The sequence below is a fragment of the Hylaeus anthracinus genome, unplaced genomic scaffold (genome assembly GCF_026225885.1).
Source record: "Hylaeus anthracinus isolate JK02 unplaced genomic scaffold, UHH_iyHylAnth1.0_haploid 5, whole genome shotgun sequence".
Taxonomy (NCBI): domain Eukaryota; kingdom Metazoa; phylum Arthropoda; class Insecta; order Hymenoptera; family Colletidae; genus Hylaeus; species Hylaeus anthracinus.
This window is the reverse complement of record NW_026535322.1, coordinates 2256300-2275085: the sequence shown is the minus strand read 5'-3', so window position 1 is coordinate 2275085 and position 18786 is coordinate 2256300. Positions and strand designations below refer to the sequence as shown.

Sequence of the window (18786 nt, the reverse complement as noted above, 5' to 3'; positions counted from 1 at the left end):
AAAAAGCGAGCAGTGTCCGTTTACATTGAATTACGCGACTTTGCGCTGCTCAGATACCGTGACAGCATCCATAAAAGGAAAAGGTTAATGGGACGTCGTAAAGCTTCGAGTCGAAGGAGGAGAATCGATTTGAAAATCGTTCCGCGATTGCCCAACGATATTTACACGTCAGCGAAACGATATTGCCAAGAGGTGTTATTATTAAATTCATAATTACAAGTCTCTGGAATAACTGGATTTGGATTAAAGAATTTAAGTGATGATCTTGCACGTCGAAATTATTTGAGTAATTTCTTGAATTCCTGGACAAATGAAAAGTTGAGAAAACACGATTAGAATTGAAGATCCTGCCTGATCCACGCCTGATTACGTTGTCCAGTTACGGTGACAGTCTTGGAAGAGAAGAGGTTAAGGAGGCGTCGTAAAGCATCGACTCGAATGGAAAGAATCGGTAACCCCACGAGGAACATCTCTTACGGTGGTTCCGCGATTGTCCCCGAAATCTATGGCTCGGTGAAACGATATCTCGAGGAGTTATTGTCCGCCGCGTAGGAACTTAAATATCTCAGACAGGCGAACTTGTAATCCATCATCCACCCATCGGAGCCGAACGCGACGCTTTCCGTCGAAATGGCCGAGGTTCGCCGATGCCAAGAAACCGGAAATGATATTCCTTCGTTCCGGAGATAAACATTGTTATCCTTTCATGCAACAGTCGTATTACCGCGTCGTCAAATCCGATCGTGACAGTTAAACGTTTACTACAGCGAAGCGCGAATGCATTTTCGAGACCGGACTTTTACGGAAGCCATCTTTGCGAAGTGCTCGTCCGATTATTTTATTTCGCTTTCAGACGGGGCAAAACGGTATAAAATTGAGTCAGTTATTTTAGCCACGGAAGTCGTAAAGAAAATGTTTGGACAAGAAACGTAAACAGAATTTTATGCAGCAATCGTAGAGAAGCAATATGATATCGCTTTTCTTTTATGGATCCACTGTTATATACAAACTTCGTGAAATCCATTTTGTAATTGGCGATTTCGACTAAGTCTTGAGAAATCTACAACAACACATTTAATATCACTTTTTATTATCAAAATAATAGCCTCGATTATACATCCGTATTACTCGAGCAAATTTATCGACATATATTTTCCCTTCGAAAACTACCTTTTATTCTATCTACCCCAGAACGTCTTCCCCATCTCTGGAAGACGGCCCGGAAATGGCTGAGGAGCGCGCGAATTTCGTAGCGAAGCGTCGAGCGTTTCCGCGTTAATGAACGCAAATAATTGCGCAGCTCGACGTGGAAGTTTTTTCCAACTACGCGTTCGATCAATCGACTCTCAAAGGAAGCGACGCGGTGGTGGGTTTCAGACGAAGAAACCCTGGCCGGCTCGAGGCAAACGTTAACGAGCGCCGCACAGAGCGGATCAATGGCAATTGCTCGCACGCTCCTCGCAGTTTTTAATATTTCTCTCCTCCTTTGTGTCGTTCGCCGTTGCGCGGAGTCGTTCGCATCTGGCGAAGAATTGAATGCTGTCTGCCAAAGGCGCAACGCGTTTAATATCGCGGAATGAGAAGGAAACTGGCCCCCGGTCGCAGAATGGCGGCCAAAGGAAAGACGATAATGACGAAACATGGACGGGGTCGACGTTGATTGACCCCGGCGAGAGCCAAAGTGGATGAAAAGGAAATGGGATAATGACAGCGAATTGCGGGTCTCTGAATATCGAGTCCCTGGACCTCGAATCAGACCCACACGCGAGAACTTTCCTCTAACTTCGTTGCTATGTCGAAAATGGGAAATTACTTTTAACATTTCGAACACTATGGATGCGTACGTGCGTTTCTTAATTTTCCCAATTATCGGCGCATGAGAAGAATTCACCAACAAGCAGAAATAATGAAAGTTGGAAATCTCGTCACAGAGAGCTGCGGTCGTGCTAATGAACTGCTAACGAAAGTGATACTATACCCTGTCCTTTGACTTCGTCGGTTAAATCGCTCCTGTATCAAATGAAATCAGAGCTTTGAACTTTACCGTTTGACAGTGGAACACACTGGCAAGTAAATAATATCCACCTATGTGACGAAATAGAATTCTCGTCGTTATAGAGTTTCATAGAGGCTTAAATAAAAAAAAAAGAAATTTTAGATAAAATTCATCCTAGTTTCGAAGAACTAACGACCTGCCAACGAACGAGTTACTCTATCCTTTAACTACGTCTGTTTAATCTGCTCGTAATTAACGTTTTTCTTTAAAACATGTTCACTTAATCCTTCTCTTTACATTTAGGCAAACTTTTTCGCTTTACCAATAAGCGTGGCGGAAACTTAAATTACTTCCCTCCTATTGCGATCCAGCATTGGATAAACTGCGCCCCCGTGCACGCGTGACGGATCCATGCCTCGCAGCTAAATTAAAACTTATCAGGTCGGAAGAACCGACTGATTGTCGTAGCTGTCGAAATTTAAAATATGCCATTGCTGAAAGGGACGAGTGGAGAAGGGAAAGGGAACGAGAGGGAGGAATATATGAAGTCCGAAGTGCTTCATCGAATATTTCGCGAATGAACCCTCGACAAAACGTGATGGATTTTTAAACGTGCCCCCGATATTTCCGCTCGATCATTTTCCGATCCAATAAACAGTGACGAGGTATCCCCGCGCGAGCGAGAAAATGAGCTGGCCTTTTTACCTGAATGGAATCCTTGCCAGTCTCGCGTAGAATATTCCGTGGCTGCGTGTATCCGGGACCATTGCTGTACAACAACGTTGTATACGGTTGTCCATCAACATCCGACACCTTGCTATCAGAACCTGCGGGCAAAGAAGAGCACGCGATGAGGTCATCAATCAGAGGAATATTATCGGTGAACGCGTAACGGATAAAGGGCCGGCGATTAAGAGATTTTTAGGGCCGACTACTAACCCAGAAACGTCGCCTGGCGAGCAGACATCCGTTTGGGAGCGACCAAGCTGAAACCGATAAAAATCGGTTTTCTGCTGGAGTCTTTCAACCCTTCGAGCTCGGATGTCTTCTCTGAAGGGACACGATGATAATCAGTTCGAAAATGGTTAAATTATTCAGGCGTTAACTTTCTCGTTGAATTGTTGCGATTCAAAGTATCGATCCCTCCAGCTGATGTTCCGGAATGTATGGAATAAAATGACTAAATATATATTGCTACGCTTTCCACGCCTAAATAAAAATCAAGGAAAAGTGCATAAAGTAGTATTCACGAACTCGTATCTCAGCGTTGGTACATCCCACCGACTACTTCTACTGCGAATTCTAAAGACAAGAATTCTACAAACTTCTTGTATACGCGTTCCGTGGTCGAAGAAAACGCTGCGAAGTCCCTCTTGCAAATATTTTACACATTCCCCCGTTCCGTAACTCCGTAAGTCTTCCAGAAATAACCGAGAAATAAGCATCGAGCACGGGAGGGGCTACAGAAACAAAACGTTCCCTAATGAGCTCGAAACTTGGGAAGCGAAGGAAAATAAAGCTTGGCCAACGAGCTCGAGCGGTGGCGAGGAACGCAGAAGGCACTCGCAAACGTTGAAACATTCAAACCGTTCTCAGCCTCGAATCCTCTTAACCATTCGCGAGGATCGCATCGGTCGCTCCGAAGTCACACCCCTCGAACAATGAAAAAGAAATTCATCCGTAAATTCAGCGGAACGCGAGAGATCGTCGAACGAATTAAACGTTGTTTCAACTAGGATCGTCGCGCGATGCCACGGACGCTGCGAAACATTAATTGTCCGGAAATACCGGTGCCGTCGTTTCATGAATAAGTGGCCGTGCTCGTCGCGAGACAAAAGTTGCGAGGGAGAAGAAAAAGCTGAGAAGAAGACGACCGGAGAGCCAAGGGAACCGGAAGAACGGACTCTAGGACATGACCGCCGGTGATATGTTTTATTCAGAAGCGTTCTCCTCCTTCGCCAGGGACCTTCAAAAATAGACCGTCGCCATTTCGCGCTGTCTGTTGTTTAACAATGTATAATTTAACCGTTCATTTGCCGTGGAAATACGCAGTCCGCATCGAGGAGCGTTGTTTCGCTTTAAAAGTCTCGAAGAACTTTCCTCGAGCTGCATGCATATAAGTGGCGCGGGGGAGTATGGCTGGTTTTTGGGATAGCGTACTACTAACTACGATTCTACTTCCGATTTAAACACTCGTCGATATAGAGAACAACACGCAGGCTTTAGTAGAACCATAAAAAATTGTCTGCATAAGACCTAGACAGTTATTGGAAAAAGAGCTCGCGTGATCTACCCGTAAATAAGGTCTATCTTCTACATTGTATCTCGTTTATCGGTTAAATTAAACGACAGTATTCGCCGTGGGAATTGGAGTCCCCGGCATCATTCACGGTGCCAACTTTACGCGAAAGTGCACAGCAGTATCTTCCATAACATCGACGTCTTGAAAATTGAAAAGCCTATTCTGGATGATTGAACCGGTCCCCCTACCCCGACGCAGACCTACCAGCAATAGAAACGCCATTTCCTCGCAAATAATGTCAAGAACGAGGGAACGTTTTCGCTTTATCCTCTTTACTATGAAATTAATTGAATCGATCGTAGACCTGTAATTCCTAACGTCGAGTCCATGATGCGGCTTCGGATGGCTCTGGATTTAAGCGTTTCCCGATAGATGCCGCTCGGGGTATTAAAACAATTACCAAAGTAATCGTGGAACTCGATTATTAAATTATATATATCGGAGCATTTCATCGAAGGGATGGTTTCGGCATTAATATGTATGGTTCGAAATTGCTCGATTGCGATGTAACAAATAAATTGTATTTAGCGAGGAATGGTACAATGAAATAATTACTGAAATAGCGTTAAGCTGGCGGCAAAATTTAGCGAAACGCGAGTCGTGTTTGACGTGCCTGACCTCGCCCCAAAGGTAATAATCCCCCTTTTCTTGTAACCGTACAATTATTTAATGCACCGCGACGCAAGCTCTTGGAAATTAGTAACTAATGCACTTTGGTGGTCGTCGATGCAGTATACTCTTGCTTAACACGCTTTTTCCGCATTAAAGAAACGTCGAGCATCGTTTTCGTTCCACGGTCGAGCAAGCGCTGAATAGCGAGGCTCGGATCGCCCCGTGGCCGACACCATAATGCTTTATGTAATACAGTTGAGCCGATTACCCGTCGATGTTCTGCCATTAAATATTAATTACCGCGTCGGAACACTGTGCATTAGAGGGGAGGCGTAGGGTAGTCCACGGGAAACAATCCGAAAAGCTAAACATAGACAGGCAAACACACGTTGGACGAAGTGAAATCTAGGTCGATAACAGAAGCGCAGCTGCCGCAATCCAACAAAAGGAACTCGTTTCGCGTCTTCTATTTCGAAGGAATTGCGTGGCCTCTACAAAAGAATCGAAAATAAGAGTTCGAAGAGTTATCGTTATTCAACGTTACGGCGCCTCCAATTATTTACCATACAATCGGCGAGGCAATTGTTCTCGCTGAGAAATAAAAAAGGAAACTCTCCGATAACGGAACATATTATGAATTATTTCTCGCGATGATAGTTGGAATATTTCTTACGATCTCTCGACGAAAGATAATTATCTATTTACTTTCAGTTCCCGGGCTCCAAAATTGTATTTTTATGGATTCAGATATCACTGAAAATGTTCGAAACATGAATTTTGAAGCGAATAAAATTCATTTGAATTCTCCATTCGGTGTAACCAATTTGAGAATAACGTTATAGAAATAATTTGTTACCTTCGGCGAAAAAGTACATTCTTCCATTCGCAGTAGCACGTTCAAAGTGACTTTATAATCATGACTGTCAATTATAATTTCCATCGGGAAAAGTAAAACCATTTAAAGTTCCCACTCGCCAACCTTTCGTATAAAATTAAATCAGCTCTCAACTCTTTTGAAAATGACATTACAATCCAATTGTGCTTCGGTACATTAAATCTAATCGAAGTACGAGGAAAGATGATTAAACTTCGCGACTTTGCACGATTCATTGCCAAATAAATATGTTCTGTTTCACTCTGAATTGCTTAAACGCGGAAAACAAAAGCGAACTGTGAATCAATAATTAATCTTCGTTTCCTGGACGTTTTAATTTTGATTTCCAAAAGGAGGATAAGCGATCGAAAAGTTCAAGGTGAGAGCGGAAACACGACAAAAAGGCGTCGAATCAATACAGTGCTGAATATTTGAGGGGAATGCAGATTTATAGCGACACCGGTCGCATTCAGCTGCGTCGGAGAAAACAGGAGAGCAAAGAGCCATAAAGGGACCTCCGGAGTCGAAGAGGTTCGGGACGCGTGGTTTTACGAGTTCTCCTCGTCAGCGAATGGAAGCTTCGAATAAATTACGCTCTTTAGAAATTCCCTTTCGCGGATTTCTTGGCTGAATGCAGGAACATCGAGCCAGAAGTCTTTACTCGACACTTGCGCCAAAGAAAGTATGCGCTTTGGGCGTTGCAACCCTCTTCCATCTAACTTTCCTGTCTCTACGGGCACCCCACACGACCATAATTAACCCTGACTTGCTGAAATTGCGTCTTGCAAAGGTTGCAGCTTCTATGGTCGTCGTTGTCCGTATATTTGCGTTACATGTACAGTACTGAATTATTTCGGTATAGCCAGACATGATTAAATGGAACATCTACGAGTGACAAGACATCTCTGGGGTCCAATTTCATTAACCAACGTTTAATGTTGGCTCTCGTCGTGCTTTGATCATAGTTGGTAAAAGAGACGGTCGGCTAACGTATTGGCAACCATCGATGACTTCGTGCCCTGTCGAGAAATGCAGGAAAGTAGTACATTCGAGAATTCTCTACGAATTGAAGTCACTGGTTCTCGCTTCGTTCACGAACGCGAGTTCAATCGCTGCTTTGAGCTGTTCGGTGTGTCGATAAGAGACAGGTTTACTTTCGCGAGCAAAATATTCCCTCTTGGAGTAACATTAGAGAGTTTCGAAAGCGCTGCTTCTCCACTTTTCTGCGACCACCATCGCTAAAGAAGGATGTAATTGAATGTCCTACTTAACAGTGGGGAATCAAATGAGGAGACAAAATGACGCGAAAGTGGTGGATAGATAAGAAGAGAAAGCGAAAGAACTAGCATAGCTTCTACTGGACCAGTGTGTTGACGCATTCGTAAAGCAACCTAGCACCCTATCTTGCCACACAGGGAATGTATATGAGGGGTGGCGAACCGAAAACTTGCAGGAAAGGGGTCAGTTAAATGGCTCCCGGTGGCGATTGCCAGACGTGGCGCTATAGACTCTGAGACCCAACTGTAGCACGTTGAACTCGAAGAACTTTGAGTAAACAAAACCACGTGATGGGTCAGGACTCTGAACCGCAGGAGTCGTGGTTCGAATAGTTGCGGGCACAACAGTGTCCGTATCTTTGTCCTTCTCTTCGACTATTCCTACTTAAACGTTTAGCAACCTAATCGTAAATTTTACGACTCCTGTAATAACATTCACCCGCGACCAGGCATGAAGCGTGAAAGCTTAGCGAATAATAAAGTCGTTTGGTACCAGGAAAGAACGGAACCACCGGAGGTTATGTAAACAATCTTCCCCAGCGAGACAAGGCTATCGGTGAGCCCATCTCTTCGTGAGATGTGTTAATACCGCAGGCCTACCGGTAGGAACTACCCGACGACGACACCGAGGGCGATTTAAGTGCGCTTATCGGTAGTCGGGCGATTTATCAACGTAAATCCTCCGACAATTGCTGTCAGACGTTGGCAGGCCGAGCGCGCAATAACCTTCTCGCGTCGCTGTTATCCGGGGTCGTTCTCGGAATGCAGCGTTGTTGAAGTTGATCGTGCAAACCTCACAGAGTTCTCGGAATACCGCGAACTAGTCGGTAGAGGCTATCGAAGCACCTAGTCGCTCGGTCATCGCGGATCGTTTATAAATCAGTTCGGTTACGTTCGGTCGGTTCTATCGCGGCCAGCTCGAAGACGCTCGTTCCGATTGCATGCCCGTCCGAGCCAGGGCCATTAACTAGCGACTATATAAGATCACGAAAGCGCATCACCGACGCGAAAGTTATGCGATGGCAGCGACTCACGAAAGTGGATCTGTTCCCGAGCTCGCCGTCTCTTTCGCCACCCCCTTGCCTCCTTGGAAGTTAAATTAGAGAATGTTGGCCAGGCGCGGGGACGACAGGGGTGCGGGTTGTGAGGAGGGCTGATTTTATGCCGGGACACGGATTCCTTGATATCATCTCCGTTCCAGTTTTCTTCCCTATTTTCGTGGCGGTTGACGAGCTGTAAGCGTTCGAGTAATTGAATCGTCGGTGGGTTCCTTGATACCTCTCGCCACGCTCCCTCCTCTGCGAGCGCGAAGCTCTGCTGAAAGGACGCTTGGGTTTGTCTCCTGTTTTTGCTTTCGTAATTGTCGCAGATATTGCATTCTCGGAAATACTATTGTCAGAGATACGATGGCGAGAATAATTCCGGGTTCGAGGAATCTTTTATTACGCTTTCGATAGAAACTGGTTTGGATGCATCGTTACTCGTAGAATTGAACCCTTTGCAAGTCTAATAATACCAAAATAGACACGTTTTCAGGAAAAATAACTTTGAAAAGAAAGAAGACCGAATCATAATATCTGCTGTTTCTTCTACATTTCCTTGCGTTCTTTAGAACAACGAGAGCCGAGTCGAGATAAACATTTAACGCATTTGAATTCATAGCATGTTCCGTGCACTACCTCGAATTAGGTTCGCAATCCCTGGATCCCGAGCTCTCAAATCAGAACACTCATGTACTCGCTCAGGTGCTCGAAAATATTCCATCGGGGATAGAATGCATTACGCGGAGTCATAAATCCCGGATTCGCTCGTTTAATTCACTCGTGCAAAATTACCCCTCTTTCGACCCTCGATACACTCGCCGTTTATATCCAGCCACCAGACGAATCAATCTTCCCTATAAACACCCACCTGATCAAGCGTGGCCTTTGGAATCGCCGACGTGAACGATACACGACACTCGGTCATCCGTTCCAATCCCAGTCCCCGCATCAAATCCTGCAACCCTAATTCATCACTCTGACCTACGAGCTCAGATTGACTCGGTCAGAAACAATTCTAACCTTCTTCGGAATCGAAATTGAAATATTCCTCATGGAATTTTTACGATACCTATTTCAAGGTAAAAGAGACAAAAAGACAAAAACTCTGTCGAATGACACTTGATTTGTCTATTTTAGGTCACTTACTTAGGATTTCACGTCCGACTTTCCTTTTTCTCCAAAATATGTTAATTCCCAAGTTCTAAAGACGCAAAAGGTCCAGTCGACTCTCCGGTGAACACCAAGGATCCCTAAGCCTGTCATAGATAACCCTGGAAGTCCACGTGTGTGGTTTCCATCGCGAGTGAAAGGATTCCAACGAGACATATCTAAAATATTAATCACTCGATGGCCCAACCCTCCCACGACACGTTCCACTTTTCCACCAAGCATCCGCTTATTTCCACCCCTTGGCTCCTTATCGTCATCCCTGTCTACCGTTTCGAAGGGATCCGAAATTCCCCGAAAGATAAAATGAAAAACTATTCGCCAGGGATTCGCGTCGGGATCCCCGAAACTTATCCTTATCTTTCTCGAAGTAATGACCGAGGCTCGTCTGGTGTACGGGACTCGAGGCATTCCTTGAGAAAAGCCAACCCCTCGTCTCTCTCTCTCTCTCTCACTCTAACCCGAGCAGCCGTCTACCAGGCTCTGTGAAATGTGTCCTCCCTCGGTGTTCTATTGCTTCGGAAAGTTCGTGAATGCAGCTCTCCGCCTGGCTGTTATCCACCACGGCAATAAACATGCCACCGCAACGTGGCAGCTTTATGACGGCGGGAAACATGTCTCTTCCCTCGCATCGGCTGTCTGCGCGGCTCACGGCTCTATACCGAGCGACATTTACGCGCTGCGATAGGCCGATTAAAGTTCCAACCGAATCCGCGGCGTCATTGAATCCTGTCTATGAAGTATGTATCGTGCTGAGAGCCAACAAAGGACACCCGGATGTTCGACGTTTCGACGAGGATTCTTGTGGTTCGAACGGAACGCCGGGTTGCCGTATCAATTCTGCTGGGAAACATTTGAAAAGAATTTTTGAACGCGCCTTACGGGGGCCGCTTGGGCAGTAATTCAAGCTCTTCTGTTATTGGAAATTTAAGCTCTTGAAATGGGTTGATATTTAAAAAGTGTGAAACATTTTGTCTTTTGAAACGAAATCCGATGAAAAAATGTTCGTTCACGTATAAAGAAAAATAATATACAGCAACTGCGATAAGTCGAGGTATGAGCACATGGGGTGTTCGAGGGCGCCGAATAAGTGACGGATGTTGCGGCAGTAAATGGTGAAAACCAAACATTTGCGTTTCAGTCGCCGTCGAGGCTGCGTGCAAACGATCCGTAAGGTTGTTCCACTTCCTGAAAGTTATTATCGCTCAAGGTTTCGGTACTTCCAAATTCGACGGAACTCGCATTTATTTCCCTCGCCCGAATTACATTTGGTACTTGGTGCTTTCCAACGATCCCCGTGAGTGGCGATATATCAGCTGCGGTTGGGGCATGCGTGCATATACACGTTCGAAAAATACAAGTCCGAACGCCGATACGATTCTATGATATTTATAATTTATATCCATATTTGGTAGAAAGCACTTGGAAGAAAACAAAAAATTGAAGTCATTTGATATTTGGTCATTTTTCTCTAGAATTTTGTATCGGCCTCACTTATTATACGCCAAAAATCAAATATTTTAACTATAATAGCGCACTATGTCTTCATTAACGTCCACAATCAAACTCTCGGACCGTAAATATCGATAAAATCCTCTCAGTGGAAATGATCGTAACGGTATTATCATACATGCTATGCCGTTCGAATAATGGGCCGTTTAAATAATCAAATGTTCGAGTAACAATGGCACGCTTAATCAGAGTCATACGTTCGCTGTAACAGAGCTCCGACGCTAAACGTTACAATCGAATTACACGACTACACGATAATCGCTGATTTATGACTACGCGGATCGGCGTAATTTCATTGCGATAAACAACATCTTCCTTTGTGCCACGCTATTGAAATCCGGTTGAATTCAAATAGTATTTCCAGGAGTTCATTGAAAATTTTCATTGCGAGAGAAATTTATATTGCCTAAGAATAAACAGATTTGTTTTAAACGATGCGAAATCCTTTTTATTTGCGAGCCAGAAATTAAAACGAGGTTTGTACAGTATTTATTAATATTATTTGCAATTTTATCTTCGACAAAGGACTTACTCGACTCGAATGAAGTTTGAGCATTACCCCTGAAGCATGTTGGGCTCGCAAGAAGAGCAACTGGTATTCCATGTAAATTGTGTCAGCGGTAGACGTGTACTGGCGCGTCAGTGAGATAATCGAATTTACTTCTGGCCTCAGGTATCGTTCACGCATGAATCACTCGCCTCTCTATTTCAACGTTAACCCAAAGCCGGGTACAGCAAAAATAATACTGTAATACTTATTAATCTTTCAGCGCATCGAAAGTAATGGCGACACGGATCACTGACAGTTTAATATTTTTATAATTGGCGCTTATCGATTCGCGAAAAAACGCGATCTTTGCGAAGCATTTTTACAGGAAATGGGTCGAATCTTCTTACACGAAGCTTCTTTCATCGCTTGTTACGCTTTCTAAATATTTCTCGTTTGTAGACTTAAGACATTTTTGCAGTCAACGTTTCCTATTTCATGGCTGTTATAGACTACGGGGGATACAGCGAATACTTGCGCAGTACTCAAACGTCTGGCTTTCTAGGTCGTAGGAAAGGCTCTTTGCTTTTCTTGAAATATTTTTCCTTCGTGAGTCCACTCCTTGCGGCAGGTGCTTTCTACGTGGGGCATAACTGTTTCGCGTGACGTTATAGATTACGAGAAACTTTATATATCGAATACTGTAGTAAAAAATAATTATAATGTAAATGTTGGGAGTCGAAAATTTATCGTTAATCCTTTGTCATACCAAGATCCACTTAGATTTACGATTCTGAAGACCCTGTCATTCGTATAAAACAAAAGTGACGGTGAAAATCTGTGATAACGTATATATGCGACGCCATGAATAATCACTATAAATAACAAGGGATCCTATCGAGAGATTTTCGGCTCATACTTCGCGAAAAGAGAGCCGACATGTTTTTCCACGGAAATAGCTGGTCGAAAACTTTCTCCTGGCAGATTTATTCATGAACTTTCTCCGAAATAAATTCATATTTGACACTTATTGCCCCGTACGTTTCCCTTTAGATGAACTCCACCATGGCTCGACATCTCTGACGTTCGAATGAAATATTCTGTCCAATTCTGACCATTATCAGAGATTTTTACGCGCGCCTCGCGTTCACCGCGTTACCGGAACGGCATTAAAAGCCTGACGTTGCTCGACAAATCAAGTTTTGTACTCGTTATCGTGGTTTCTCGTCGCATGGTTTGTTAACTTAATTCTTTTCATTTCGTCCAGTCTAATTAACATCCGCGTTGAGTGCGGAATGTGCAAAAGAATGTCTAAATATTTATGACTTTATTAAAAGTTACTGTCCTCTATCTCTACTAGACTCTATCCAATGTATAGTAAAATTATTTCGATATCTCGATGAAAAAATAATATATATATGAATGTGTTCCGAAGAGAATATTGCGCGGAACAAGCACGTCGCTCAGAGTACTGAAGAGTTGATTGCCTTCATATTTTACAATGAAAAATGCATATTTTCCTATAATAAAATTCACGTGTAATCTGAAAACAAATTGGACCATGTTTCTCGATCGGTTGCTGTTTATTGTTTATCGCTCTCCATCCAATCATATTACGCTTTAATAAATCCCACTGTTTTCCATGTTTCTGTATTAAAATAAATCGATATAACGATTTTTTTTTTTATGATTTTTTCATGAAAAGACGCTTTAATTAAGCTGCTACACTGGCAGGCGTATTTCGTTACTAAATAACAAAATCCTAAACCCCCTTTTAAAGAAGCTCTCTACAATTCATGTTACCATCGTTAAAATCACGATGACATTCAAAGGTACAAAATATAAAATCATTCGGAGTGGTTGAAAAGTTACATAGGGAGAATCCGATATGAGTAATGCTTACAGACAGGCCATACTAAAACAAGCACGATGCAATTTTTGACCAGAGCCCCGAATGGTTAATGGAACGTTCGCGTGCTTAATCATCCTTGTTAGAGCTAAAAATCCACGAGTCGATATTTCCCAAATGGCGAGCCTCCCTTCGGATCGAATCGATTTTTCGTGTGTTTTCAAAGTATCCTCGACTTTTCAATGAAACTACCCCCCTCCCGAGCCTTCCTCTGGATCCAATTGGATCCCAGTTGATCCGATCCGATTCGCTTCACGGTATATATCTGATTCATTTCCATGCCTCCCACTTTCTTTCGGACGGAATTATCTGGCCTGTCACGGAACCGATGCACGTGCGGCTTAATCCGAAAGAGAAAAACGTCCTTTACATCCCGAATTACTTGGATAGAAAATCGAATCGCGGGGCCAGAAATGAGGTTCCGTCGTGATACGAAAGTTCCAAGTGATGTACGGCTCTGTTGGTACGCTGGATCCATACGAGCGCACATTTCGAGAACACGGCGTACACTTTAGCGAAATTCGTGTTACAATTATTTTTGGATGACGGATGAGCCGAATTAGAAGCGTCCGTTGCCTACGAAAAGTGATTAGGAATTGATCGATCGAAGAGATTTCGTTAATAGGTTCGTGTGGCGATCATCAAAGAAAGATTAATTTCTGGACAGTTTTAAGGAGGATGGTAATTATTTAAGTTTCACAAGACTAATATTTTTTGTAGCCGTAGAAGGAAATCAAGTACCGCGGAAGTTAAAGTGTTCGCGTTCTGCGTGCGTCCAAAACAATTCGCGAAGGAAAACTTCCGGTGCGCGGAATTCTGTACGGAATTGTTAATTTGGAACTATTCCGAACAACGAAGCAGTAGGCGAGTTTATTCCTCACCGGCGCCGAAAGGAATGCATCTCGAATTGACAATTTAAGAGTTCGCTGTTATCGCACACACGGACTCGGAGGAATCAACGTTGCAGTTGGGGTTGCGGTAACTCTAGAACGCTAGAATTCAGAGAATTTGAAGTTGGAGAATATTTCAAGCTTCGGTGAGGTGAACACTAGTCGATCCGAAATTCTCCGCAGAGCTTTTGGTTCAGTTGCTGTTTACACTTGTCACGGAGAAATTATTTTATACGAAATTGAAACGGCCAAAAAGCTGTAATTTGAAAACAAAACTGCTGCTAAAATGCTCGAATCAATTCGTACAATGTATAATTCCAATGCAAGCACGAACGACGAGGAATTTTAATGAACTAGTTCTCCGATGTGCAACGAAATCCATAAAGTTTGAGCCAAAATTGCTCCATAGAAGATGGTGGATGGTACGCAATCGGTGCATGCACGGAAGTTGAACTTTCCGTTTCGTGTCTTCCATTGGTCAATGAGCATCCGTAACCCAGTTCGGAATGGCCAGAAGCCATCCATGCGCCGCTTCGTCCATTAGCCGAATCTGGAAAACAGTACACGTGGATAGTTTTCCTGAACGCTCTCTCGAACTACGGTTCCTCGTGGCGTCCGACGCCCGTGTCTTTTTCACATGAACGATGAATAGTTACTCGAGGATTTTAGCTAGCTAACGATTCGGAGCTTAGCCTTAATCCGTTGGTTCCACAGCCCCCGGCGAGCTTAGAGTCGAGTTAGGGTTAAGAAGGCTATATAAACCAACCATAAATCCACTGTTCAAGCATTTAGAGCTCTTGTGCGAGCAGAGAAGCGATCCCTCGGTCTTTCGATAGCGCCATGCTTCTTTATAAATCGAAATTCAGCTTCAAGGCCATCTCAACTGTGAACCAAGGACAGAAGAGCGACGAAGACATTTAGAGTAGAGACGTTCATCGATTATCTCCTGGAGTTATAGTCACGGGTACTTGGAATCACTGTTCCGAATGGATTCGATCGACGAATGAATTTATCGTAGAGTTAGGAAGATCGTTGATCAAATTATCAGAGCCACTGAGGAAGAACTGAAAGTTTTTCTGTCTCAAGAACACTTATTTTAGAAATGCTGATATCGAAGAACTTTTTCCGACGTTTTCTTTTCTTTCGTTTTCGATACAATGGCGGATCATCGTTGGACCAAAGGGAGCAGAAAGATGCGCTCGCGAGATTTCACACCTAGGTAGAGATAAATTATCGATACTTGAAAAAACCAGTGAACCGTGTCGAGATTAAATTCGCGGCATAATACGCACCTGCTTGCGCCACCGGGCAAACGGCGCGAGTGCGTTCAATCGGCAATTAAATACGATTAATCTGGGTCATATCGACGCCGAGAAATCGGTGTGCCGTGAATTGCAATTAAATCTTTAAACCGTCGGTTCTTACCCCGGAGCCATAGGTCCTGTGGGGGTCCGTAAATAGATATTCCCGTGGGTCTGCGAACTTGCATGTGGAACTATCGTAGATTTGTGTTCGTTGCACGTAATAGGGACGAGGGTGGGAATGGAAGATAGGGGTGCAATACGAGACACCATGATTTCAGACACTGGGACCTCCTGCCAGATGTAGTAACGCTTAAAAACTACGTATTACGATGTTCGCAATGTCTTCCAACATTATGTTGTTACTAAATGGGAAGGAAACTTTTTTAATACTTTCAGTGGCACTGTCACCTCCGTTCACGCTGATCATTTTTTCCTCCATCTTTCCCTGAGCGAAACGGCAGCCGTAATTTAACGCAATTCGCGACAAATAAATTATATCTGAGACGCGACCGCTTTAATTGCTTCATCCGGCACGCTCGCCCGTGGAACGTAATCCGGTTTAACGAACGGCTAGTAGTAAAAACATTTCGAGTCTGTGCTTTGTCCTTCGAACGTCGTTCCACCCCGCTTCATCCCCCCCCCCCCACCCCACCCCGTCGATCCTTTCCCTTATCCACTCGATTTCGTTATTCCGGTCGCGTGAACGAGATACCATTTCCTATCCCTGCGCGACGGCGAAGAACAGAGGGCTGGGGGTTGGGTGAGAAGCGTTTTTTTCTCGCCTTCGATCCGTTCCTTGAAAGTCGAGAATCAACGGTGTGCAATTATAGCTGGAAAGACATCGCGAAGACGTCGTTGCAACCACTCTAAACGGGAGGGGACAAACTTCTCGAGTATCGCGTTCAGAAGTTTATTATGGTTACCAGGGTCGCTCTGGGAAGTTGTTGTTCCCTCAGACACCTGCTTCGTAGCGATAAAACAGTATACAGAGAATCTCAGGAGTATTTGTACTTCCTCGGCGCTGCAAATACCATGTATTTTTAGGGGCTAAACGTTGTAGGATTATTGCCGACGAATATACAGGCTACGTTCATTGAGCTTTCGAGAGATGCTTAAGATTTATATTTTAAGATTGAAGATCTTTTACTTTTGGGTGGTATAATGAAAAAATCGTGACGGAAGTGAGAGTGGTGGGTGTATGTTAGATAGTTGATGGTAGGTACGAGAATAAACTCGGGAAATAGTCACGACGTGACTGACGTCACACTGATGGCAGGTCGCATTGCTGAAACAATGGTAGGTGGGCTGATGTATCTATGTACGGGGGTAAATTTTTGTTGTAACCTACGTCTCTGATAACTCGCCGTTCTAGTCTACTTGTCTCGATATGTATCTTTCTATGCTGCTTGTCTTGAAACATATACTATCCTACGTGCCTGCCCATTTATTCCACGCGCCAGGCTATATACCGCCCTATGATACTTGCCTGGTGATATATGACCGTATTCTACTTGTCTGTCTACGTGTCAATATATTCTACTTGTATACACGTGCTTTGCGTCGTCTTACTTGTCTGTCTACGTAGCGTCCTATTCTCCTTGTCTATTCGCACATCACCATATTCTACTTGTATGGCTACATATCGCCCTCTGCTACTTGTCTACCCTCGAATCGATCCATTTTGGATGTGTTAACGTGTAATTTTTTTGCATAATTGAGCATATTCTGTCCTCTTCCGTTCTTTTCGCTATTGATCATAGTTGATACTCACTTTTTATTTTCATTCCTTGAAGAGGTCAAGCATATATCCGTCTGGCTATACACCATCGTTATCCTCTTACTTTATTCTAATCCTGTACTATATATGTCCTCTCATTCTCAAAGTTTTATCGTACGCCCTTATCCTTATTCGCCTGTAAAGCATTTTATTCCTCGTGTCTGGCTATAAATCGACCTGTTCCACGTGTCTCGTGATTTCATTCATGCTCATAAATATGCGATGGAAAAAGAAAATCTGCATCGACAGCTTCGCAGGACGGCCTTTTTACTTCTACGCGTGTCAGATATTTTAAATTAAAGCGTAACATTTATAGTAACAAAGATTAAATCGTTCAAGTGCCACACTTCTGGAACTTCTATTTTCCTAATTATGTATGCCGGTCGAGGAAGGTAACTCATCGACTGTGGCCAATTTTCTTGAATCGTTGATTACTGACCATTGTAATTTCTCTGAGAGGGTCGCAGTGTCAGTTCCTGGAACGTTGTCAATTTATAGTGCTGTCAGGGGAGATCAATTACATAGAATCCCTGCTGACGAGCTGCTCACCCTTGGGACCGTGAAGGCAGTACCCGGACATCTAATCCTTTTACGGAGTTCCACGCAAACAACGGTACAGACTTTATACCTTATAAAAAATGGAGAGCGTTATTTACTCGATTCCGTAAGAGAGAAGTTCGATATCGTCGAAAGAAATTTTATCGTATAACGCGTGATCTCTCAATCATTTACTGTACTCCCAAAATGCATAAATCACTGGTGGTTTATTATTCAATGAACGTAATGGACATTGAGAGTGCACAAATAGAAATACTAGATATTGGTCAGACCTAATGGCCACGTTGTAGTCGATCTTACAAAAAGCATTATTTAAATTTCACATTGAAAATAAATCCTAGTCATAAACTTGCAATTAAAACTGATGTATTCGCGACATATTTCAACCCACGTTATCAATCAGAATTACCTAAACGGTTCGATGAAATTGTCAAAAGAAGTGCACTTTTCACGTAGAAGCAAGATAATAACTCGATGTTGCCGTAAGAAAAAGGGATAGCTAGTAAAAGTTCACTTCTCGTTATTATCGGTCTGTTAACAACGCGGACAAACACGATTATTGGAATTAAACCCCAAACCTCCGGGCGTAACGCCAACCATGCTTCGACCCTTTGAAACTCAATAACGGAAAAGCAATACGATAGATCCATAAGAGGCGCTGGTTAACCACCATTGTTCTAGAATGCTAAAATTGTTATTATGATGACGCAGTTTATGGTGGTTGCGAATATTCTCGCGTGAAACATGGAGCGAAATGCCAGACAACTTTGAAAATCAAATACTCCAACTTATCCGCGACAGGACGCTGAATAATTTCCATCAAACGTGGAAATTAAATACTAGAATTAGATTTTGCTTGATCTGTAGATTGCGCAATTCTCGAATACGTAAATTTTATAGACTCTATTTTATCAAATCTGTCGTCTACCGAATAGAGCAGTACCAGTGGCACCGAATAAAGTCCTCTTGGTTCTCCATTCGGCCCGCTCTATGAAGCAATTTCACGCGAGGTTTATTCCCAACACAAGAAACACCAGTCAATTTTCCGAATGAAAAGAACTAGTCCACAAAACGTCTA

General features: G+C 43.4%; 1 protein-coding gene across 1 annotated transcript in view; it reads right to left on the bottom strand.

Annotated features, from left to right (window-relative positions):
- LOC128895732 (alkaline phosphatase-like) overlaps positions 1 to 18786 on the bottom strand; it is a 199689-nt gene that overhangs the window by 7905 nt on the left and 172998 nt on the right. Inside the window, exon 8 of the mRNA XM_054158589.1 lies at positions 2702 to 2823. Coding sequence (XP_054014564.1) covers positions 2702 to 2823 — 122 coding nt within the window. The remainder of the gene's footprint in view (positions 1 to 2701; positions 2824 to 18786) is intronic.